This window comes from Oncorhynchus nerka, linkage group LG9a (genome assembly GCF_034236695.1).
Source record: "Oncorhynchus nerka isolate Pitt River linkage group LG9a, Oner_Uvic_2.0, whole genome shotgun sequence".
Lineage (NCBI taxonomy): Eukaryota > Metazoa > Chordata > Actinopteri > Salmoniformes > Salmonidae > Oncorhynchus > Oncorhynchus nerka.
The window spans coordinates 53,929,120-53,954,405 of NC_088404.1; the positions used below are offsets into that span (position 1 = coordinate 53,929,120).

Genomic DNA, 25,286 nt, shown 5'->3' on the forward strand with positions numbered 1-25,286 from the left:
AGGTTTTTTCAGAAGGGGTGCAACTCTCGCTCTCTTGAAGACGGAAGGGACGTAGCCAGCGGTCAGGGATGAGTTGATGAGCGAGGTGAGGTAAGGGAGAAGGTCTCCGGAAATGGTCTGGAGAAGAGAGGAGGGGATAGGGTCAAGCGGGCAGGTTGTTGGGCGGCCGGCCGTCACAAGACGCGAGATTTCATCTGGAGAGAGAGGGGAGAAAGAGGTCAGAGCACAGGGTAGGGCAGTGTGAGCAGAACCAGCGGTGTCGTTTGACTTAGCAAACGAGGATCGGATGTCGTCGACCTTCTTTTCAAAATGGTTGACGAAGTCATCTGCAGAGAGGGAGGAGGGGGGGGGGGGAGGGGGAGGAGGATTCAGGAGGGAGGAGAAGGTTGCAAAGAGCTTCCTAGGGTTAGAGGCAGATGCTTGGAATTTAGAGTGGTAGAAAGTGGCTTTAGCAGCAGAGAGAGAAGAGGAAAATGTAGAGAGGAGGGAGTGAAAGGATGTCAGGTCCATGACATCATTTTCTGGAATTTTCCAAGCTGTTTAAAGGCACAGTCTTTGTAAACTTCTGACCCCCTGGAATTGTGATACAGTGAAATAATCTGTCTGTAAACAATTGTTGGAAAAATGACTTATGCCGTGCACGAAGTAGATGTCCTCACCGACTTGCCAAAACTATAATTTGTAAACAAGAAATTTGTGGAGTGGTTGAAAAATGAGTTTTAATGACTCCAACCTAAGTGTATGTGAACTTCCGACTTCAACTGTACACACACACACACACACACACACACACACAGAGAAAGCGTACTAGTCAAAAGTTTTGCACACTCTTGGTATTTTCTCAACCAGCTAAATGAGGTAGTCACTTGGAATGAAGTTCAATTAACAGGTGTGCCTTGTTAAAAGTACATTTGTGGGATTTCTTGATTGAATTTCTGCAAAGAAACCACTACTGAAGGACACCAATAATAAGAAGAGACTTTCTTGGGCCAAGAAACATGAGCAATGGACATTACACCGGTGGAAATCTGGCCTTTTGGTCTGAGTCCAAATTTGCGATTTTTGGTTCCAACCGCCGTGTCTTTGTGAGAGGCCTAGTAGTTGAACAGATGATCTCCGCATGTGTGCTTCCCACCGTGAAGCATGGAGGAGGAGGATGTGTGGGGGTACTTTGCTGGTGATGCTGTCTGATATATTTAGAATTCAAGGCACACTTAACCAGCATGGCTACCACAGCATTCTGCAGCGATATGCCATACCATCTGGTTTGCGCTTTGTTGGACTATAATTTGTTTTTCAACAGGACAATGGCCCAACACACCTCCAGGCTGTGTACGGGCTATTTTACCAAGAAGGAGAGTGATGGAGTGCTGTATCAGATGACCTGGCCTCCACAATCCCCCGACCTCAACCCAATTGAGATGGTTTGGGATGAGTTCGACCGCAGAGTGAAGGAAAAGCAGCCAACAAGTGCTCAGCATATGTGGGAACTCCTTCAAGAATGTTGGAAAAGCATTCCAGGTGAAGCTGGTTGAGAGAATGTCAAGAGTCTACAGAGCTGTCATCAAATATGTTTTTATTTAACACTTTTATTTGGTTACTACGTGATTCCATATGTGTTATTTCATAGTTTTGATGTCTTCACTATTATTCTACAATGTAGAAAATAGTACAAAAAGAACCCTTGAATGAGTAAGTGTCAACTTTTGACTGGTACTGTGTATTTACAGTGCATTCGGAAAGTATTCAGACTTCTTGACTTTTTTCCACATTTTGTTACAACCTTATTTTGAAATTGATGTTTTTAAATTAAAAAATGTATACACACAATACCCCATAATGACGAAGTGAAGAAAAAAAAGATACCTTATTTACATAAGTATTCAGACTCTTTGCATTGAGACTTGAAATTTAGCTCAGTTGCATCCTGTTTTCATTGATCATCCTTGATGTTTCTACAACTTGATTGGAGTCCACCTGTGGTAAATTCAATTGATTGGACATGATTTGGAAAGTCGCACACACCTGTCTATATAAGGTCCCATAGTTGATGCTGCATGTCAGAACAAAAACCAAGCCATGCGGTTGAAGGAATTGTCTGTAGAGTTCCAAGATAGGATTGTGTTAATGCACAGAACTGGGGAAGGGTACCCAAAATTGCTGCAGCGTTGATTGTCCCCAAGATCACAGTGGAAGAAGTTTGGAACTACCAAGGCTCTTCCTAGAGCTGGCCGCTCAACCAAACTGAGCAATCGGGGGAGAAAGGCCTTGGTCAGGGAGATGACAGATGGAAGCGTCTCCTCAGTAAAAGCCACATGAGAACCAGGATTCTCTGGTCTGATGAAACCAAGATTGAACTCTTTGGACTGAATGCCAAGCGTCACACCTGGAGGGAACCTGGCACCATCCCTATGGTGAAGCATGGTGGTGGCAGCATCATGCTGTGGGGATGTTTTTTAGTGACAGGGAGACTGGATCAAGGGAAAGATTAACAGAGCAAAGGACAGAGATGGTAGTGGTTTCTTTGCAGCAATTCGACCATGAAGGCCTGATTCTCCTATGATCAGTTGACGTTGTTGTCTGTTACTTTTATTTGGTCTGCAATCTCTGGTGCAGTTAACTCTAATCAATTTATCCTTTGAAGTTGAAGAAAAGTTCAAAGTTTTTGACATTTTCTGTATTGACTGACTTTCATGTCTTTTAAAGTAATGATGGACTAATTTATTTGCTTATTTTGAGCTGTTCTTTCCATAATATGGACTTGATCTTTTACCAAATAGGGCTATCTGTCATTGTAAATAAGAATTTGTTCTTAACTGACTTTCCTAGTAAAAAGATGAATAAAATATCTTCTGTAAACCACCCCTACCTTGTCACAACACAACTGATTGGCTCAAACGGATTAAGAAATTAACTTTTAACAAGGCACACCTGTTAATTGAAACACATTCCAGGTGACTACCTCATGAAGCTGGTTGAGAGAATGCCAAGAGTGTGCAAAGCTATCATCAAGGTAAAGGGTGGCTACTTAGAAAATCAAATATAAAATATATTTTGATTTGTTTAACTTTTTTTTTGGTTCTTTTTTTTTTGATACTACATTTGTGTTATTTCATAGTTTTGATGTCTTCACTATTATTCTACAATGTAGAAAATAGTAAAGATAAAGCAAAACCCTTGAATGAGTAGGTATGTCCAAACTTTTGACTGGTACTGTATATTTTAATTTATTTCGTATTTTTTATACATACCCTTGATTTTTTTCCCCCCACATTTTGTTACGTTACAGCTTTACTCTAAAATTGATTTAAAAAAAATTCTCATCAATCTACACGCAATACCTCATGATCACTAAGGTTTTTAGAAATGTTTGCAAATTTAAAAATTTAAATATCACATTTACATAAGTATCCAGACCGTTTACTCAGTACTTTTGAAGCACCTTTGCCAGCGATTACAGCCTCCAGTCATCTTGGGTTTGATGCTACAAGCTTGGCACACCTGTATTTGGGGAGTTTCTCCCGTTCTTCTCTGCAGATCCTCTCAAGTTTTGTCAGGTTGGATGGGGAGCGTTGCTGAACAGCTATTTTCAGGTCTCTGCAGAGACTCAGACCATGAGAAACAAGATTCTCTGGTCTGCTAAAACCTAGTTGAACTCTTTCGCCTGAAACCTAGCACTTATCGCTACGGTGAAGCGTGGTGGTGGCGGCATCTTGCTGTGGGGATTTCTTTTCAATGGCAGGGACTGGGAAACTAGTCAAGATCGAGGAAAAGATGAACAGTGCGAAGTACAGAGAGATCCTTTATGAAAACCTGCTCCAGAGCGCTGAAGACCTTAGACTGGGGTGAAGGTTCACCTTCCAACAGGACCAAGAACCTAAGCGTCAGCCAATACGATGCTGGAGTGGCTTCGGGACAAGTCTCTGAATGGCCTTGAGTGTCCCAACCAGAGACAGGACTTTAACAGACACAATGTAGTTGAGTACGGTTACATGCACACAACGTGATTATTGTGGATAGTCATATTAATATAATGGTTAGATTAAAACGTTTACATTCTTTGCAAGAACGATTTCCATAATAATCCTGTTTACATGGACACATCTGAAATAAGGCTACCTGATGGCACTCTGATAAATTCCCGAAAATCAACCATTTAAAATAAACTTTCTACCACAGTCACCATGTTTTTTTTGGTAAACATATTTGAGTCAAAACATATAAAGTTTGCATGTGAAAACTACTTCTAAGATACATTTCAGTTGTTCCAAACTCACTTCAATCGCACTAAAGAGGGAGGCTTGCGCTACCTGTGCTGGCTCAGTTAGATTCGATGAGAAACACCGCTGGAATGCCAATTTGTATTATTTATTTTTTAACTGTTTAGTAATTTTGAAAGATTGCGCGGAAAAAACAGGTTTAGAAATTGACCTTACTCCGATTATGTTTTACATGACTTTTGCATAATCTGCCTACTGCCTTAATCCGTTTTAATATCGAATTATTCCTGCGCATGTAAACATACTCATTATCTGTTGGAGCAGGTCCTACTACTCATTTGATCTGTGTGCGTTGGGTTAAAGCTATGGGGAATCCAGGATCAGTCGTTAACACTGATCGTATCGCCTATCAAATCCATTTTCCATCACGGGGCCATTATGTACTTGGTCTGTAAGTCTTGTCATACTACATGTTTGTCCCAAGCACTCCTAAACGTTTTCCAGTTAGAGGACAGTATGTTTCTATTAGTGTCGGATATGCTAAATTATTATCATAGCCGGTGCATTGAACAGCTGCTGTTACATAGCGCAGCCCTCACTATTGCCACAGCACTGTATCGCAAACCACAGGGGAGGCCAAGAGACAATTTTACACAACCGGGTGGGTGGAATCCCAATGGTGTCGTCTTTCACCCCTGAGTGCTATGCACTTTAACCAAACGCCTGTCACATCCCAAAGGACAGCGCTGGTATGGCACATGAGGGATTAATAGTGACACACAGTGACAGCGGGTGTCCAAAGTTCACACAAAAAAAACAACCCAAAACACGTTTCCAGAAACAGCTAGTTTTGCCTAGCCTAACTAGCCACTTACTGGTTGACAGACTGAGCACCTGCTAGCTAGCGTTTGAAGCTAGTGGGAGACTGTTCTCAACCATTGTTCTGAAATGAAACGTGTCCAGCAAGGTTGGAGTCAATTCCATGGGAGGGAGAAAAAAAAAAATACATTCAGGTGATTCATTGAAATTCAGTCCAATAAATAATTGAATTCAATCCAAGAAAATATTTATATTTTTAAAATGTGGGTCTTTTTTAAAATGTACTTCCTGACTTGACAGATTTAGATTGGAGTTGAGTTCAATGTCACATGTCTGGGTTTGTGTGTGTGCTGTACATGTATAATGATGACTGAAGCTTCATTAAGTGAAGATACCCCGTGTGTCTTCCAGGTATGGGCATTTCTCAGGCATCAACAGGAAAGTGCAGCTCACGTACCTGCCCAACGGACAGCCCAAAGCCTCCAGTGAGGAAGAAGGTAGGGGGTCACAACCGTACACTCCATCTGGTCATGTTCATGATTACACATGCACTATACAGTTGAAGTCTGAAGTTTACGTACATCTTAGGCAAATACATTTAAATTCAGTTTTTCACAATTCCTGACATTTTAATCCTAGTAAAAATTCCCTGTCTTCGGTCAGTTAGGATCAAACATTAAACATTTAAAACATTTAAAACATGTAAACATGTAAAATGTCAGCATAATAGTAGAGTGATTTATTTCAACTTTTATGTCTTTCTCACATTCCCAGTGGGTCAGAAGTTTACATACAATTTAATTAGTATTTGGTAGCATTGCTTTTAAATTTTTTAACTTTGGTCAAACGTTTTGGGTAGCCTTCCACAAGCTTCCCACAATAAGTTGGGTGATTTTTGTCCCATTCCTCCTGACAGAGCTGGTGTAACCGAGTCAGGTTTGTAGGCCTCCTTGCTCACACACGCTTATTCAGTTCTGTCCACAAATTTTCTATAGAATTGATGTCAGGGCTTTGTGATGGCCACTCTAATACCTTGACTTTGTTGTCCTTAAGCCATTTTGCCACAACTTTGGAAGTATGCTTGGGGTCATTGTCCATTTGAAGACCCATTTGCGACCAAGTTTTAACTTCCTGACTGATGTCTTGAGATGTTGCTTCAATATACGCACATAATTTCCATCCTCATGTTGCCATCTATTTTGTGAAGTGCACCAGTCTCTCCTGCAGCAAAGCACCCCCACAACATGATGCTGCCACCACCGTGCTTCACGTTGGGATGGTGTTCTTTGGCTTGCAAGCCTCCCCCTTTTTCCTCCGAACATAACGATGGTCGTTATGGCAAACAGTTCTATTTTTGTTTCATCAGACCAGAGGACATTTCTCCAAAAAGTACGATATTTGGCCCTATGTGCAATTGCAAAACGTAGTCTGTCTTTTTTATGGCGGTTTTGGAGCAGTGGCTTCTTCCTTGCTGAGCGGCCTTTCAGGTTATGTCGATATAGGACTCATTTTACTGTGGATATAGATACTTTTGTACCTGTTACTTCCAGCATCTTCACAAGGTCCTTTGCTGCTGTTCTGGTATTGGTTTGCACTTTATGCACCAAATTGCATTCATCTCCAGGAGACAGGCGTCTCCTTCCTGAGCGGTATGACGGCTGTGTGGTCCCATGGTGTTAATACTTGCATACTATTGGTTGTACAGATGAACGTGGTACTTTCAGGCGTTTGGAAATTGCTCCAAAGGATGAACCAGACTTGTGGAAGTCTCCAATTTGTTTTCTGAGGTCTTGGCTGATTTTCTCTTGATTTTCCCATGATGTCAAGTAAAGAGGCACTGAGTTTGAAAGTAGGTCTTGAAATACATCCACATGTACACCTCCAAATTACTCAAATGTTGTCAATTAGCCTATCAGAAGCTTCTAAAGCCATGACATAATTTTCTGGAATTTTCCAAGCTGTTTAAAGGCACAGTCAACGTAGTGTATGTAAACTTCTGACCCACTGGAATTGTGATACAATGAATTATAAGTAAAATAATCTGTCTGTAAATTTTGGGGGGCAAAATGACTTGTGTCATGCACAAAGTAGATGTCTTAACCAACTTGCCAAACTATAGTTTGTTAACAAGAAATGTTTGGAGTGGTTGAAAAACACTTAGGTTGGAGTCATTAAAACTTGTATGTAAACTTCCGACTTCAACTGTATATACAAAAGTATGTGGATATGGCAATTTAGCCACAACCGTTGCTGACAGGTTTTTAAAATCGAGCACACACCAATGCAATTTCCATAGACATACATTGGCAGTAGAATGGCCTTATTGAAGAGTTCAGTGAATTTCAACGTTGCACCTTGATCCAGTAGGATGCCACCTTTCCAGCAAGACAGTTAGTCAAATTTCTCCCCAGCTAGATCTGCCCCGGTCAACTAAGTGCTGTTATTGTGAAGTGGAATTGTCTAGGAGCAACAATGGCTCAATCGTGAAGTGGTAAGCCACACAAGCTCACAGAACAGGACTGCTGAGGCTCATAGCTCGTAAAAATAGTTTGTCTTCACAAACTGCCTCTGGAAGCAACGTCAGCACAATAACTGTTCATCTTGAGCTTCGTGAAATGGGTTTCCATGGCCGATCTGCCGCACACAAGCCTGAGATGTGCAATGCCAAGCGTCGGCTGGAGTGATGTAAAGCTAGCCGCCATTGGACTCTGTAGCAATGGAAATGCTTTCTCTGATGAATCACGCTTCACCATCTGGCAGTCCAACGGATTCATCTGGGTTTGGCAGATGCCAGGAGAACAGTACCTGCCCCAATGCATAGCGCCAACTGTAAAGTTTGGAGGGGGAATAATGGTCTGGGTCTGTTTTTCACGGTTTGGGCTAGGCCCTTTAGTTCCAGTGAAGGGAAATATTAATCCTACAGCATACAATGACATTCTAGACAATTCTGTGCTTCCAACTTTGTGGCAACAGTTTGGGGAAGACCCTTTCCTGTTTTAGCATGACAATGCCCCCGTGCACAAAGTGAGATCCTGGTTTGTCGAGATTGGTGGGGAAGAACTTGACTGGCCTGCACTGGGCCCTGACCTCAACCCCACAGCAATGTTCCAACATCTAGTGGAAAGCCTTCCCAGAAGAGTGGAGGCTGTTATAGCGGCAAAGGGTGACCCAACTCCATATTAATGCCTATGATTTTAGAATGAGATGTTCGACAACTGTCCACATACTTTTGGTCATGTAGTGTACTTTTGTAGTTTTTTTTTTGGTACTTTTTTTGTGTGATTTAACCGCAGGACCTAATGCAGGTGTGTGTGCGTGCATGTGTATTATTGTTGTACAGAAGGTCCGAAGGAGGGTCCGTCTCTACTGCTGGTGTTGAAGTGGGGAGGGGAGCTGACCCCGGCAGGCAGAGTACAGGCTGAGGAGCTGGGGAGGGCCTTCCGCTGCATGTACCCTGGAGGACAAGGTGCAGTACTGTACTACTGGACACGCCACACCTCATCACTACACTGGACTGTATACTAATTCTATATACGGACCTAGGGCTAGATGGGAGTTTGTATGGGCACAATTTAGTCAAACCCAAATAATTTTAAAGCACCTCTGGTTTCAATGTAAATAAATTCAACTACTGCTATAAACAGCAGTTGAATTACATGTAGATAAAGCTGTAAAGTGATTGATAAGAAAATGTCTCTGCATATTCTGTCTGTCACAACCAGTAACAGTAACACATTTACAGAACCCCTAATTTCTCTTTGTGAAGTCACAAGGTCAGGAAAAACTCAGGACTTTACACAATGTCCCAAAGGCTAACTTGAGATCCATGTGCTTAACTCAGTTTTTTTGTTGTAAATCATGAATTGAGGTCAATGGGAGATTTGGAAGTCTCAAAGTCTCAAACGCGTTATGATCTGGTGAGGATTTGTCCCAGCGTCACTTCTGCCTGCCTTTCTCATTCTGAAGGGGAATCCAATCTCAAACAAAGACAAACACCTTTCTTTCCGTTTGACATTTACACTCTGATTTCACCTCCTCCAATGGCTCTCTACCATGACCTCACGTGTTACTGTTCTTTACATACTGGGTGTCACGTTTTGTTTTAGGTTCAGAGGAGGAGTCCGATTTTCTGAATGAAAGCTTGTTGCTTTCTCTCTCTTCCTGAAAAATGCCATATGGGCATTTTAGAAGATGCACTGTCTTGTAAAGATTGTTAATCACACTCCATTTCTAACAAAAATGAAACACTAAGCACAAACACACTGCAGGATTATTCAACATGGAATTTGCCAGGTCTTGTTCATTAGTCAAGCAAAATCTTTGAGTCCAGATTGTGTTTTACACAATATATTTTTTGTATTTTGAATTGTCCCCACATGTACAAGGGATGTCCACTCTCCACTTCCTGCCTAGTGTCATTTGTATACCCAGGTTTATTGTAATGTTCTAATCCCAAGATACTGTAGTAACATCACTATATCTGCATTAGGCTTTCCCTTTCCATGTATGCTTTCTAAAATAATGTTTATACTACCTACACTAGACAATGCATGATAAACTACTCTTCCAAGCAAAGCCTAGCAAACCAAGTGGAAAGTGACTATTTTTAGATGACTAGACGGCGGGCCGATATGATTTATTTATATATATATGCTCAAAAAAATAAAGGGAACACTAAAATAACACATCCTAGATCTGAATGAATGAAATATTCTTATTAAATACTTTTTTCTTTACATAGTTGAATGTGCTGACAACAAAATCACACAAAAATTATCAATGGAAATCAAATTTATCAACCCATGGAGGTCTGGATTTGGAGTCACACTCAAAATTAATGTGGAAAACCACACTACAGGCTGATCCAACTTTGATGTAATGTCCTTAAAACAAGTCAAAATGAGGCTCAGTAGTGTGTGTGGCCTCCACGTGCCTGTATGATCTCCCTACAACGCCTGGGCATGCTCCTGATGAGGTGGTGGATGGTCTCCTGAGGGATCTCCTCCCAGACCTGGACTAAAGCATCTGCCAACTCCTGGACAGTCTGTGGTGCAACGTGGCGTTGGTGGATGGAGCGAGACATGATGTCCCAGATGTGCTCAATTGGATTCAGGTCTGGGGAACGGGTGGGCCAGTCCATAGCATCAATGCCTTCCTCTTGCAGGAACTGCTGACACACTCCAGCCACATGAGGTCTAGCATTGTCTTGCATTAGGAGGAACCCAGGGCCAACCGCACCAGCATATGGTCTCACAAGGGGTCTGAGGATCTCATCTCGGTACCTAATGGCAGTCAGGCTACCTCTGGCGAGCACATGGAGGGCTGTGCGGCCTCCCAAAGAAATGTCACCCCACACCATGACTGACCCACCCCCAAACCGGTCATGCTGGAGGATGTTGCAGGCAGCAGAACGTTCTCCACAGTGTCTCCAGACTGTCACGTCTGTCACATGTGCTCAGTGTGAACCTGCTTTCATCTGTGAAGAGCACAGGGCGCCAGTGGCGAATTTGCCAATCTTTGTGTTCTCTGGCAAATGCCAAACATCCTGCACGGTGTTGGCCTGTAAGCACAACCCCCACCTGTGGACGTCGGGCCCTCATACCACCCCCATGGAGTCTGTTTTGTGGCCTGCTGGGGGTCATTTTGCAGGGCTCTGGCAGTGCTCCTCCTGCTTCTCCTTGCACAAAGGCGGAGGTAGCGGTCCTGCTGCTGGGTTGTTGCCCTCCTATGGCCTCCTCCACGTCTCCTGATGTACTGGCCTGTCTCCTGGTAGCGCCTCCATGCTCTGGACGCTACGCTGACAGACACAGCAAACATACCTTCTTGCCACAGCTCGCATTGACGTGCCATCCTGGATGAGCTGCACTACCTGAGCCACTTGTGTGGGTTGTAGACTCCGTCTCATGCTACCACTAGAGTGAAGGCACCGCCAGCATTCAAAAGTGACCAAAACATCAGCCAGGAAGCATAGGAACTGATAAGTGGTCCGTGGTCACCACCTGCAGAACCACTCCTTTATTGGGGGTGTCTTGCTAATTGCCTATAATTTCCACCTGTTGTCTATTCCATTTGCACAACAGCATGTGAAATTTATTGTCAATCAGTGTTGCTTCCTAAGTGGACAGTTTGATTTCACAGAAGTGTGATTGACTTGGAGTTACATTGTGTTGTTTAAGTGTTCCCTTTATTTTTTTTGAGCAGTGTGCGTGTGTGTATATATATATATATATATATATATATACATACAGTGAGGGGAAAAAGTAATTGATCCCCTGCTGATTTTGTACGTTTGCCCACTGACAAAGAAATGACCAGTCTATAATTTTAATGGTAGGTTTGTTTGAACAGTGAGAGACAGAATAACAACAACAAAAATCCAGAAAAACGTATGTCAAACATGATTTAAATTGATTTGCATTTTAATGAGGGAAATAAGTATTCGACCCCCTCTCAATTAGAAAGATTTCTGGCTCCCAGGTGTCTTTTATACAGGTAACGGGCTGAGATTAGGAGCACACTCTTAAAGGCAGTGCTCCTAATCTCAGTTTGTTACCTGTATAAAGTCCACAGAAGCAATCAATCAATCAGATTCCAAACTCTCCACCATGGCGAAGACCAACGAGCTCTCCTAGGATGTCAAGGACAAGATTGTAGACCTACACAAGGCTGGAATGGGCTACAAGACCATCGTCACCTTCTCACCAAACTACTTGACAACAGTTGGTGCGATTATTCACAAATGGAAGAAACACCAAAGAACTGTCAATCTCCCTCTGCCTGGGGCTCCATGCAAGATCTCACCTTGTGGAGTTGCAATTGTCATGAGAACCATGAGGAATCAGCCCAGAACTACACAGGAGGATCTTGTCAATGATCTCAAGGCAGCTGGGACCATAATCACCAAGAAAACAATTGGTAACACACTACGCCGTGAAGGACTGAAATCCTGCATCTGCTCAAGAAAGCACATATTCATGCCGTCTGAAGTTTGCCAATGAACATCTGAATGATTCAGAGGACAACTGGGTGAAAGTGTTGTGTTCAGATGAGACCAAAATGGAGCTTTTGGCATCAACTCGCCGAATTTGGAGGAGAAAGAATGCTGCCTATAACACCATCCCCACAGTCAAACATGGAGGTGGAAACATTATGCCTTGGGGTTTTTTTCTGCTAAGGGGACAGAACAACTTCACCGCATCAAAGGGACGATGGACGGGGCCATGTACCGTAAAATCTTGGGTGAGAACCTCCTTCCCTCAGCCAGGGCATTGACAATGGGTTGTGGATGGGTATTCCAGCATGACAATGACCCAAAACACACGGCCAAGGCAACAAAGGAGTGGCTCAAGAAGAAGCACATTAAGGTCCTGGAGTGGCCTAGCCAGTCTCCAGACCTTAATCCCATAGAAAATCTGTGGAGGGAGCTGAAGGTCCGAGTTGCCAAACGTCAGTCTCAAAACCTTCATGACTTGGAGAAGATCTGCAAAGAGGAGTGGGACAAAATCCCTCCTGAGATGTGTGCAAACCTGGTGGCCAACTACAAGAAATGTCTGACCTCTGATTGCCAACAAGGGTTTTCCACCAAGTACTAAGTAATGTTTTGCAGAGGGGTCAAATACTTATTTCCCTCATTAAAATGCAAATCAATTTATAACATTTTTGACATGCGTTTTCCTGGATTTTTTGTTGTTATTCTGTCTCTCACTGTTCAAATAAACCTACCATTAAAATTATAGACTGATCATTTCTTTGTCAGTGGGCAAACGTACAAAATCAGCATGGGATCAAATACTTTTTCCCCTCACTATATATATATATATATATATATATATATATATATAATTTAAAAATATATATATAATTTTAAAAAATAATCTTCTTGCTATGCTTTTTAAAAATTATATATATAATTTTAAAAAATCATCTTCTTGCTATGCTTTTTAAAAATTATTTATATAAAACCATGGTGCTTGCCTACGGAGCTGTGAGGGGAACGGCACCTCAGTACCTCCAGGCTCTGATCAGGCCCTACACCCAAACAAGGGCACTGCGTTCATCCACCTCTGGCCTGCTCGCCTCCCTACCACTGAGGAAGTACAGTTCCCGCGCAGCCCAGTCAAAACTGTTCGCTGCTCTGGCCCCCCAATGGTGGAACAAACTCCCTCACGACGCCAGGACAGCGGAGTCAATCACCACCTTCCGGAGACACCTGAAACCCCACCTCTTTCAGGAATACCTAGGATAGGATAAAGTAATCCTTCTCACCCCCCTAAAAGATTTAGATGCACTATTGTAAAGTGGCTGTTCCACTGGATGTCTTAAGGTGAACGCACCAATTTGTAAGTCGCTCTGGATAAGAGCGTCTGCTAAATGACTTAAATGTTAAATGTTAAAATATAGTTTTTGTACCAGGGCCTCCCGAGTGGCGCAGCGGTCTAAGGCACTGCATCGCAAGAGGCCTCACTACAGATCTGGGTTTGATCCCGGGCTGTGTTGCAGCCGGCCACGACCGAGAGACCCATGAGGCGGCACACAATTGGCACAGCGTCGTCGGGGTTAGGGCAGGGTTTGGCCGGCTTGGATGTCCTTGTCCCGTCGCACTCTAGCGGCTCCTTGTGGCGGCCGGGCGCATGCACTCTGACTTCGGTCACCAGTTGTACATCGTTTCCTCCGACACATTGGTGCGACGGGCTTCCGGGTTAAGCGAGCATGTGTCAAGAAGTAATGCGGCTTGGCGGGGTCGTGTTTTGTCAGACGCACGGTTCTCGAACTTAGCCTCTCCCGAGTCCGTACAGGAGTTGCAGCGATGGGACAAGACTAACCACCAATTGGATACCACAAAATTGAGGAGAAAAATGGGTAGACATTACCACAAAAAAAACAATATATGTACAGAGGAGTGTTAAGAGTGACAAACGTTTTCTGTTAATTCTGCTCTTGTCTTCTTACCTCTTGCACTGTATACTAGAAGGTAGCTGCGGGCGCCTTGGCTTCGAGTCTCTTATTGGTAAGAAGGGCTTGGACTTTGCTCTCGCTGTTAACTGTCACGAATGGATACATTCAAACTGCATCGTCCTCATTACACTACTCACCCATTCCACTGGCTAACCTGGGAACCTTGGGAGGTTTGGGTTTTATCATAAGAACGATATGTCTTTTGCTGTAGGTTTGTGTGAAAGGGTCCATGAGGTGATCCGACGATCCAAGGACGCAAAGGTGTTTGGTCATCTGCAAATGCAGTTTCATGACTCAGCAAGTTTTGAAGCCGTTCAGTGACTGCGGGATCATCTCCTACTAACAATGCTCCTGGCAATTCTCCATGGGTTGGAATTGTTTGTCTGAAAAAAGCCAGCAGCGTAGCTTCGTTTTCACTTCCGAACGAAAACGAGCATGATAACTGAATTGCTTAGTTAAGGGGTTCGACCACATTCCATGTGTTTTTAACCATTTTTCATCCCAGATATGAGATGTGAAGGACTTGCTTTCCTTCCTTTTCAGGTGAACAGAATCCAGTTGACCGATATTTTTTATTTATTTTTTTGTCACAAAATCAACACGGTTTCCTCCCTCATCAACTGCAGATATATACTACCTATATGTTTTTGTGCACATACAGTCTGTGCTGTTACGTAGGTGCGCTCTAGAGGAGGCTGGTGGGAGGTGCTATAGGAGGACGGGCTCATTGTAAATGTCTGGAATGGAATTATTGGAACAGTATCAAACGGGTCAAAACATATGGAACCCACATGTTTGACTCGTTCCCAATAATTCCGTTCCAGCCATTACAATGGGCCCATCCTCCTATAACTTCTCCCACCAGCTTCATCTGGCAGGCACCCTTTAATTCTCGCTCTCCCTTCCTCTGTGATGTCCTGTAAGCCTGATGTTCCTCCCTCTGTGTGTGTGTGTGTGTGTGTGACCCTGTAGGGGACTATGCCGGTTTTCCTGGCTGTGGTCTGCTTCGTTTACACAGTACCTACCGCCACGACCTCAAGATCTACGCTTCAGACGAAGGCCGTGTACAGATGACCGCTGCCGCTTTTGCGAAGGTATGTTTACAGTACAACTTCTGTGCGTGTGTGTGTGATGCATGCTCACTGTATATGTAAGCCTGGTTCCTTTCATTTGTGTTCAGTGTCAATACATCTCTCCCTTTGCATGTATGAACACTTTCTGTGTACAGAACATATTGTTGCGCGTGTGTGTATATCTCATAACTGTCTTATTGTGTAGGGTCTGCTGGCTCTGGAGGGGGAGCTGACTCCCATCCTGGTGCAGATGGTGAAGAGTGCCAACATGAACGGCATGCTGGACAGCGACAGCGAGTCTCTGACCGACTGCCAGCAGAGGGTGAAGGCCCGCCTCCATGAGATCATGCAGAAAGACCAGGACTTCACTGAGGCCGACTACCAGAAGGTACAGTCTGTAGATTCCGTCATCGAGACCACTGCTACCCACCCAGTCGTTGTTTGGAAAGGCCATAGGAGGAAAGCTCTGTTTTTGAAATGGTTAACATTTAACTCGGGGATCCCGAGTGGCGCGCCAGGATAAGGCATTTCGTCTCCGTGTTGACCCAGCGTCGTCCGGTTTTGGCCGGGTGTAGGCCGTCATTGTAAATAAGCATTTGTTCTTAACTGACTTGCATAGTTAAATAAAGGTTCAATAAAAAAAGCCTGCAGGTGTAATGCCTTAATAGTTATAATAAGCATGAAGCAAGGCAATAATAATAATAATGTGCATTCAACTAAGAAGGATTATGACATGCTCATTTTTTAAAAATATATATATTTTACCTTTATTTAACTCCGTTAAGAACAAATTCTTATTTTCAATGACGGCATAGGAACAGTGGGTTAACTGCCTGTTCAGGGGCAGAACAACAGATTTGTACCTTGTCAGCTCAGGGATTTGAACTTGCAACCTTCCGGTCACTAGTCCAATGCGCTAACCATTATAACTGCTGGCGTTAAGTAAACGAGGGTCACCCGTTGCACTGATGTGAGGCTCCATTGACATTTCCATCAATTTTTGAGATTTGATTGTTTTTAATCTACCATCCTGTTTCCTATCCATTCCTTACTGTACCGCCTTCAACTGATTTGATTTGATTTGATCATGCCATTGCTGTCAATCTCCAGAGTCTCACGTAACATTTCAACACTACCTGTTATGGATACCAACACTGGCATTGCAGAGTTCCATTAAGTGCTGCATGATTTGTACCACTGTAATAGCGTGTGACTGTTACTATGTGCTGCAGCTGGCCCCTACAGGCAGCCCCTCTCTGGTCAACTCCATGAAGATCATAGGGAACCCAGTGAGGACGTGTGACCAGGTCTACACCCTCATCCAGAGACTCACCTCCCAGATCCGCAAAAGGCTTGAGGACCCCAAATCTGCAGGTCTGTTCTCTGTTTAGAATTGAATGGAATTTAAATACTTTATTGTCCGATATAAGACTTTTTGACCCATTCTTAATAGGTCAAAATGTAAACATTAGTGGAGACTGCTTTCCAGGTTTGGATTCACTGTTACATTTGCTACCAAAGAGCGGTGTGGAAGCTAACTAGCCAACTGTAAATAAGTGAATTGTTTTACCTCCGTTCGATAGAGAAGTTACTTAGCTAGCTAGGTAAAGTTATTGACGGTTAGTTATCTACCGCTCCTACACTCTTTTGCTAGCTATCGGGAATGCCGTTGTGTCAAAAATATACCTCAAAATGACTAGGTTTCTCCAGTTTTGTTTACATTTTGCTAATGTGATATACACTGAACAGAAATATAAATGCTACATGTGAAGTGTTGGTCCCATGTTTCATGAGCTGAAATATTAGATCCCAGAAATATAAAATCATATTTCTCTCTTATGTTATGCACAACTTTATTTATCCCTGTTAGTGAGCATTTCTCCTTTGCCAAGAGAATCCATCCACCTGACAGGTGTGGCATATCAAGAAGCTGATTTAACAGCATGATCATTACACAGGTGCACCTTGTCCTGGGGACAATAAAAGGCCAGTCTAAAATGTGCAGTTTTAAAACACCTTTCCACAGATGTTTTGAGGGCGCGTGCAGTTAGCATAGTGACTGCAGGAATGTCCACCAGAGCTGTTGCCAGAGAATTGAATGTACATTTCTCTACCATAAGCCGCCTCCAACATCATTTTAGCTAGTTTTACAGTATGTCCAGCTGGCCTCACAACCGCAGACCACGTGTATGGTGTCATGTGGGCGAGCGGTTTGCTGATGTCATCGTAGTGTAGAGAGTGCCCCTTGGTGGTGGGATTATGTTTTTTTTTGGCAGGCATAAACTACAATGAAGACATTTGCATTTTATTGATGTCAACTTGAATACACAGAGATACTGTGACAAGATCCTTTGGGGCCCTTTTTTAAATTATTTTTTATTTTTTTATAAAACACCTCCAGTCTGTGTAAGGGCTATTTGACTAAGAAGGAGTGTGATGGAGTGCTGCATCAGATGACTTGGCCTCCACAATCACCTGACTTCAACCCAATTTGAGATGGTTTGGGATGAATCACAGAGTGAAGGAAAATCAGCCAACAAGTGCTCAGTATATGGGAACTGTTGGAAAAGCATTCCAGGTGAAGCTGTCTGAGAGAATGCCAAGAGTGTGCAAAGCTGTCAAGGTGGCTACTTTGAAAAATATAAAATATTTTTTGATTTAACACTTTTGTTTTGGTTACTACACGAGTCCATACGTGTTATTTCATCAATTGAATTCCTGTCTGGTGTAAGCTACGCTAACTGTCTGCTGTAAGCTAAGTCCTTTCCTGTTCCCAGACCTGCAGCTATACCACAGTGAGACCCTTGAGCTGATGCTGCAACGCTGGTCCAAGCTGGAAAGGGACTTCCGGAATAAGAGCGGCCGCTACGACATCAGTAAGATCCCAGACATCTACGACTGTGTGAAGTACGACACGCAGCACAACGCCACGCTGGGCCTGGAGGACACACTGGAGCTGTTCAGGCTGTCCCGTGCCCTGGCCGACATCGTCATACCTCAGGTGAGGGAAGACGAATACCCACACGTTCACGTTTACCTGCGCAAACGGGGACTATGGCAGTGGTCTCGACCTATCAAGCGGGGAGCATGACTCCTGAACATTTCTTTGCTCCTTGTTGGATAGAGAAACGTGAACACACACACACACACACACACACAGAGGGAAGGATTTTTGACCAGCGTGTTACTTTAGACTCCCGTCCCCTCAGTCTCTGAGGATGATTATGGCTCAAGATGCTTCTTTCTTACTCCTTATCGTTTCCTTTTCAAATGCGTAATGCCGACTAAGCTTACTTTGCTATCCCTTCATGTACAGTAATTCTGGCTATGAAATTACCTGCCAGAAAATGATCAACCCGAAGTAACATCTTTGAGCATGAAATTGTTTTGTTTCTCTCTCCAGGAGTATGGCATCAATAAGCCAGAAAAGATGGACATTGCCCAGGCCTACTGCCTGCCCTTGATGAAGAAGATCCAGCTAGACCTGCAGAGGACCCACGAGGACGAGGCCGTCAACAAGCTGCACCCACTGTGAGTTGCAGTGCCACCTGTGACCACGGTCTGTGGCTCGGTCCAACTGGTCTAGGATCAGTTGTTATTATAGATACTCATCACTGTGCTGCAGTTGGTCCCACACTGTCTTTGTCCATTGTCTGAGCCCGAGTTCTTATTAAATCCCTGTTATAATGGGTGTGTACCGCTGGACAAAGATTTTTTTAAATTAGCCAGACGCAAAGGATTTATTGCTGCTCCCGGACCAGGCCCAAATCCCCATCATTCGAATGAAGAGACACTGATACAAAGGGCGCATATCTGGGTGCCTTGTGAGAATTAGTCTACGAGTGGGTAACCCACCTCTACCATCCATCCTATTGGCCAGCGTGCAATCATTGGAGAATAAACTGGATGAGCTCTGTTCGAGACTATCCTATCAACGGGACCTTAAAAACTATAATATCTTATGTTTCCTCGAGTTGTGGCTGAACGACGACATGGATAATATACAGTTGGCTGGTTTTCCAGGGCTCCCGAGTAGCGCAGCGGTCTAAGGCACTGCATCTCTGTGCTAGAGGCGTCACTACAGACCGTGGTTCGATTCCAGGCTGTATCACAACCGGCCGTGATTGGGAGTCCCATAGGGCTGCGCACAATTGGCCCAGCGTCGTTAAGGTTAAATAAGAATTTGTTCTTAACTGACTTGCCTAGTTTAAATAAAGATTAAATACGTTGTTTTTTTTTAATCCATGCAGCTGCAAGACAACCGTTATGTCCAGTAAGACGAAGGGTGGTGGTCTGTGTCTATTTGTCAATAACAGCTGGTGCGTGATCTCTAATATTAAGGAAGTCTCTAGGTTTTGCTCGCCTGAGGTAGAGTTCCTCATAAGCTGTAGACCACGCTATTTACCAGGAGAATTTTCATCTGTAGCTGTCTATTTACCACCACAAACCGATGCTGGCACGAAGACCGCACTCAACAAGCTGAATAAGGCCATAAGCACACAAAAAATGCTCACCCAGAAGAGGCCTGGCACTTTAATGCAGGGAAACTTAAATCCGTTTTACCTCATTTCTATTAGCGTGTCACATGTGCAACCAGAGGGGGAAAAAGCTGGACCACCTTTACTCCAAACACAGAGACTCTTACAAAGCTCTCCCTCGCCCTCCATTTGGCAAATCTGACCATAATTCTATCCTGATTCCTGCTTAAAAGCAAGATTTTAAGCAGGAAGCACCTGTGACTCGCTCAATACGCAAGTGGTCAGATGAAGCAGATGCTAAACTACAGGACTGTTTTGCTAGCACAGACTGGAATATGTTCAGGGATTCTTCCGATGGCATTGAGGAATACACCACATCAGTCACCGGTTCATCAATAAGTGCATTGATGACGCCGTTCCCACAGTGACCATACGTACATATCCCAGCCAGATTGTGTGATTACGCTCTCTAGCCGATGTGAGTAAGACCTTTTAAACAGGTCAACATTCATAAGGGTGAAGGGGCCAGACGGATTACCAGGACGTGTACTCCGAGCATGCGCTGACCAACTGGCAAGTGTCTAACTGAAATGTTCAACCTCTCCCTGACCGAGTCTGTAATACCTACATGTTTCAAGCAGACAACCATAGTCCCTGTTCCCAAGGAAGCGAAGGTAACCTGCCTAAATGACTACCGACCTAACTCACGTCTGTAGTCATGAAGTGCTTCGAAAGGCTGGCGATGGCTCACAACACCATCATCCCATAAAACCTAGACCCACTCCAATTCGCAGTGGGGTGCCAGGACAAAAACTTCTCCCACAACATGAGCAAGACAAAGGAGCTGATTGTGGACTACAGGAAAAAGAGGGCTGAGCATGCCCGCATTCACATCGACGGGGCTCTAGTGGTCCAACCATACCAAGTCAGTCGTAAAGAGGTCACAACAACGCCTATTCCCCCTCAGTAGACTGAAAAGATTTGGCATGGATCCTCAAAAAGTTCTACAGATGCACCAACGAGAGCATCACTGGTGGCATCACCGCCTGGTATGGCAACTGCTCGGCATCCGTCCGCAAGGCGCTACAGAGGGTAGTGCGTACGGCCCAGTACATCACTGGGGCTAAGCTTCCTGCCATCCAGGACCTCTATACCAGGCGGTGTCATAGGAAGGCCCTAGTCATAGACTGTTCTCTCTGGTACCGCAAGCCGTACCGGAGCGCCAAATCTAGTTCTAGGTCAATAGAACAGTTAATCAAATGGCTTCCCGCACTATTTGCATCGGTCCCCCTTTTTTTTTTACGCTGCTGCTACTCTGTCTATGCATAGTCACTTTACCCCTACCTACATGTACATATGACCTCAATTCCCTCTACTAACCCGTACCCCCGCACATCGACTCCCTGGTTATTATTTTATTATGTTACTTTAAAAAAGTTTTTGTTTAATTACCATTTCCTTACTCTGCATTGTTGGTTAAGGGCCTGTTAATAAGCTTTTCACAGTAAGGTCTACACCTATTCAGTGAATGTGACAAATAAATACAATTTTATTTGATAGTTGAATATTTAAAAATGATTTCCAAATGCATTTCAAATACCTCTAGGACCAAACGGAGTACTTAAATATTTGTATTTGAAAATACACTTATTTCCAATATTCTACTTGTATTTTCTAATTAAATACTTAAAAATGTATGTGAAAGTATTTGCAATCAATAGTATTAAATAGTATTTGAACCGTGATCGCCCTAGGAGCAGTCCTTATAACACCATGTTGGGGAGTGAGTTCCACTTTCCTAGGACCAGGTCTGGCTATGTATCACTGCCACTGTCCCAGGTTCAGTTTCTATCCAGTAAACCTGCCATTGAGGTGTGTCTCTAGAGCCCCCGTAAGTGATCACCCTTTGTCTTTCATTCCCTCTGGTGGTTCAGGTACTCGCGGGGAGTCATGTCTCCAGGGCGTCACGTCCGGACCCGCCTCTATTTCACCAGCGAGAGCCACGTTCACTCGCTGCTCAGCATCTTCCGCTACGGCGGACTACTGGATGTACGTTGTCACTGTTAAAGTAGCCTGGTCCCAAATCTAGTTGGCATGATAATAGTGACAATGATCATAGCTTAGGAGTTGTCAAGATGGCACAAACAGATCTGGGGCCAGGTTAATTGTTGTAAAGGGATAGTTCACTTGAAGTACCAATTGTGATACTACACTTAAGGTCATGAATATTGCAGACTTGGGTTCAAAATCAGAAAATATTTTTTTCAGTGTAGTTTTCTCTGGTTATAAATGTCGTGTGTTTGCGTGTGTGACAGGAGGTGAAGGACCAGCAGTGGAAACAGGCCATGGATTACCTCAGTGCCGTCTCTGAACTCAACTACATGACTCAGATAGTCATCATGCTGTATGAGGATAACAACAAGGTCAGTTAGGCCTCTCTGTCCCTATGTCAGTCGTCTTTTCTTTCTGAAGTATTACTGCACCTGGTACTGTTACTGTACCATCCTGTCGGTATGTGTCTCTTCCTCTCACTCCCTCTCTCTGTAGTATAGCATCATTGCTTCTGTTTTGTGTTTCCGTGTGTGTGTTGAACAGGACCCCGGCTCAGAGGAGCGTTTCCACGTGGAGCTCCACTTCAGTCCCGGGGTGAAGAGCTGTGAGGACGAGGAGAACGTCCCTCTGGGCTTTGGCTTCCGCCCTGCCTCCGCTGAGGTCTGTGGGGTGTCTGTGTGGGTGGGGGTGGATGTGTCTGTCCACAGCCCCCCCCCTCATCGGTCTCTTTAATCCAATCCAGAACCAGGAGAAGCAGACCAACCAAGGCAGTCTGGAGGACCTATCACAGGACGAGCCTGACCGGGCCCTGCCTCTCTCTGAACTAATCAGCATCAGAAGATCACCCATGATCCGCAACCGCAAGACTGGCTCCATGGAGGTACTTGATCAGGGCCATATCAGTTATTGTGTCCACTGTCCCAAATTTAGTGTATTCCACATTTAGTGTGGTGTCTTTTTGGTGCAACGGAAAACAGTTTGCAATGGAAAATATTTTTGTTGTTGTTTCTGATTGGATAAGTCCAGGTAGTTCCTACCTGTTTGAGTTAATAGTAATAAACATAACCCAGGCACAGCTTTCATCTGTTCAGATATTGCTACATAGCATTTTAACGCCCTGTGTAGCCCGTCCCTATTAGTGGATTCTTTAGTAAAGTAATGCGTCTGTTTTTTACAAATGAATGGAGACCAGTTTTACCTAATTTCTATCAACATGTTAAATGTGCAACCAGAGGGAAAATAACTCTGGACCACCTATACAAAGCTCTCCCTCAGCCTCCATTTGGCTAAACTGACCATAATTCTATCCTCCTGATTCCTGCTTACAAGCAAAAATTAAAGCAGAAAGCACCAGTGACTAGATCAATAAAAAAAAGTGGTCAGATGAAGCAGATGCTAAGCTACAGGACTGTTTTTCTAGCACAGACTGGAATATGTTCTGCGATTCCTCCAATGGCATTGAGGAGTACACCACATCTGTCATTGGCTTCATCAATAAGTGCATCGATGACGTCGTCCCCACAGTGACCGTACGTACATGCAACATCCGCACTGAGCTAAAGGCTAGAGCTGCCTCTTTCAAGGAGCAGGACTCTAACCCGGAGGCTTATAAGAAATCCTGCTATGCCCTGCGACCAACCATCAAACAGGCAAAGCGTCAGTACAGGACTAAGATCGAGTCGTACTACACTGTCTCTGACGCTCATCCGATGTGGCAGGGCCTGCAAACCATTAGACTACAAAGGAAAGCACAGCCGAGAGCTACCCAGTGACATGAGCCTACCAGACAAGCTAAACTACTTCTATGCTCGCTTTGAGGAAAATAACACTGAAACATGCATGACAGCACCAGTTGTACCGGAAGACTGTGTAATCACGCTCTCCGCAGCTGATGTGAGTAAGACCTTTAGACAGGTCAACATTCACAAGGCCACAGGGCCAGACGGATTACCAGGACGTGTACTGCGAGCATGCGCTGACCAACTAGCAAGTGTCTTCACTGACATTTTCAACCTCTCCCTGACCGAGTCTGTAATACCAACATGTTTTAAGCAGACCACCATAGTGCCTGTGCCCAAGAACACTAAGGTAACCTGCCTAAATGACTACAGACCCGTAGCACTCACGTCTGTAGCAATGAAGTGCTTCGAAAGGCTGGTCATGGCTCACATCAACACCATCATCCCAGAAACCCTAGCCAATTTGCATACCGCACCCAACAGATCCACAGATTATGCAGTCTCTATTGCACTCCAAACTGCCTTTTCCCACCTGGACAACAGCAACACCTATGTGAGAATGCTATTCATTGACTACAGCTCAGCATTCAACACCATAGTGCCCTCAAAGCTCATCAATATACTAAGGACCCTGGGACTAAACACATCCCTGCGCAGCTGGATCCTGGACTGCCTGACGGGCCACCCCCAGGTGGTAAGGGTAGGTAACAACACATCCGCCACGCTGATCCTCAACACAGGTGCCCCTCAGGGGTATGTGCTCAGCCCCCTCCTGTACTCCCTGTTCACTCATGACTGCATGTCCAGGCACGACTCCAACATCATCACTAAATTTGCAGATGACACAACAGTGGGAGGCCTGATCATCGACGAGACAGCCTATAGGGAGGAGGTCAGAGACCTGGCCGTGTGGTGCTAGGACAACAACCTCATCGTGATGAAGACAAAGGAGATGATTGTGGACTACAGGAAAAAGAGGACCATAGCCTGCCCCCATTCTCATCCGATGGGGCTGCAGTGGAGCAGGTTGAGAGTTTCAAGTTCCTTGGTGTCCACATCACCAACAAACTAACATGGTCCAAGCATACCATGACCGTCAGGAAGCGGGCACAACAAAACCTATTCCCTCTCAGGAGACTGAAAAGATTTGGCATGGGTCCTCAGATCCTCAAAAAGTTCTACAGCTGCGCCATCGAGAGCATCCTGGCTAGTTGCATCACTGCCTGGTATGTCAACTGCTCGGCCTCCGAAGTGCCTTTCAAACGGCCCAGTACATCACTGGGGCCAAGCTTCCTGCCATCCAGGACCTCCATACCAGGCGGTGTCAGAGGAAGGCCCTGAAAATTGTCAAGACTCCAGCCACCCTAGTCATAGACTGTTCTCTCTGCTACCACATGGCAAGCGGTACCGGAGCGCCAAGTCTAGGTCCAAGAGGCTTCTAAACAGCTTCTACCCCCAAGCCATAAGGCTCCTGAACATCTAGTCAAATGGCTACCCAGATTATTCACATTGTCCCCTCTCCACACCACTGCCTGCCACTCTGTTGTCATCTTTGCATAGTCACTTTAATTAACTCTACCTACATGTACAGTTGAAGTCGGAAGTTTGCGTACGCTTAGGTTTTTCAACCACTCCACAAATGTCTTGTTAACAAACTATAGTTTTGGCAAGTCGGTTAGAACATCTACTTTGTGCATGACACAGGTCATTTTTCCAACAATTGTTTAGACAGATTGTTTCACTTATAATACACTGTATCACAATTCCAGTGGGTCAGAAGTTTATATACACTAAGTTGACTGTGCCTTTTTCAGAAAATGATGTCATGGCTTTATAAGCTTCTGATATGCTAATTGACAACATTTAAGTCAATTGGAGGTGTACCTGTGGATGTATTTAAAGGCCTACTTTCAAACTCAGTGCCTCTTTACTTGACATCATTGGAAAATC

The 25,286-nt window shown here is 44.3% G+C and overlaps 1 protein-coding gene across 17 annotated transcripts in view; it reads left to right on the forward strand.

The window, feature by feature from the left end:
- Window positions 1–25,286, forward strand: part of ppip5k1b (diphosphoinositol pentakisphosphate kinase 1b) — a 68,920-nt gene that overhangs the window by 20,491 nt on the left and 23,143 nt on the right. For 9 of the 17 annotated variants that reach the window (XM_029668603.2, XM_029668608.2, XM_029668609.2 and 6 more), the window contains exons 14-24: window positions 5,451–5,536; window positions 8,380–8,505; window positions 14,967–15,088; window positions 15,273–15,455; window positions 16,300–16,441; window positions 17,845–18,068; window positions 18,471–18,598; window positions 21,471–21,594; window positions 21,861–21,968; window positions 22,141–22,257; window positions 22,340–22,477. In XM_029668603.2, the coding sequence (XP_029524463.1) occupies window positions 5,451–5,536; window positions 8,380–8,505; window positions 14,967–15,088; window positions 15,273–15,455; window positions 16,300–16,441; window positions 17,845–18,068; window positions 18,471–18,598; window positions 21,471–21,594; window positions 21,861–21,968; window positions 22,141–22,257; window positions 22,340–22,477 (1,498 nt within the window). The remainder of the gene's footprint in view (window positions 1–5,450; window positions 5,537–8,379; window positions 8,506–14,966; window positions 15,089–15,272; window positions 15,456–16,299; window positions 16,442–17,844; window positions 18,069–18,470; window positions 18,599–21,470; window positions 21,595–21,860; window positions 21,969–22,140; window positions 22,258–22,339; window positions 22,478–25,286) is intronic. The other 8 variants (XM_029668604.2, XM_029668606.2, XM_029668612.2 and 5 more) reach the window with 1 other exon arrangement.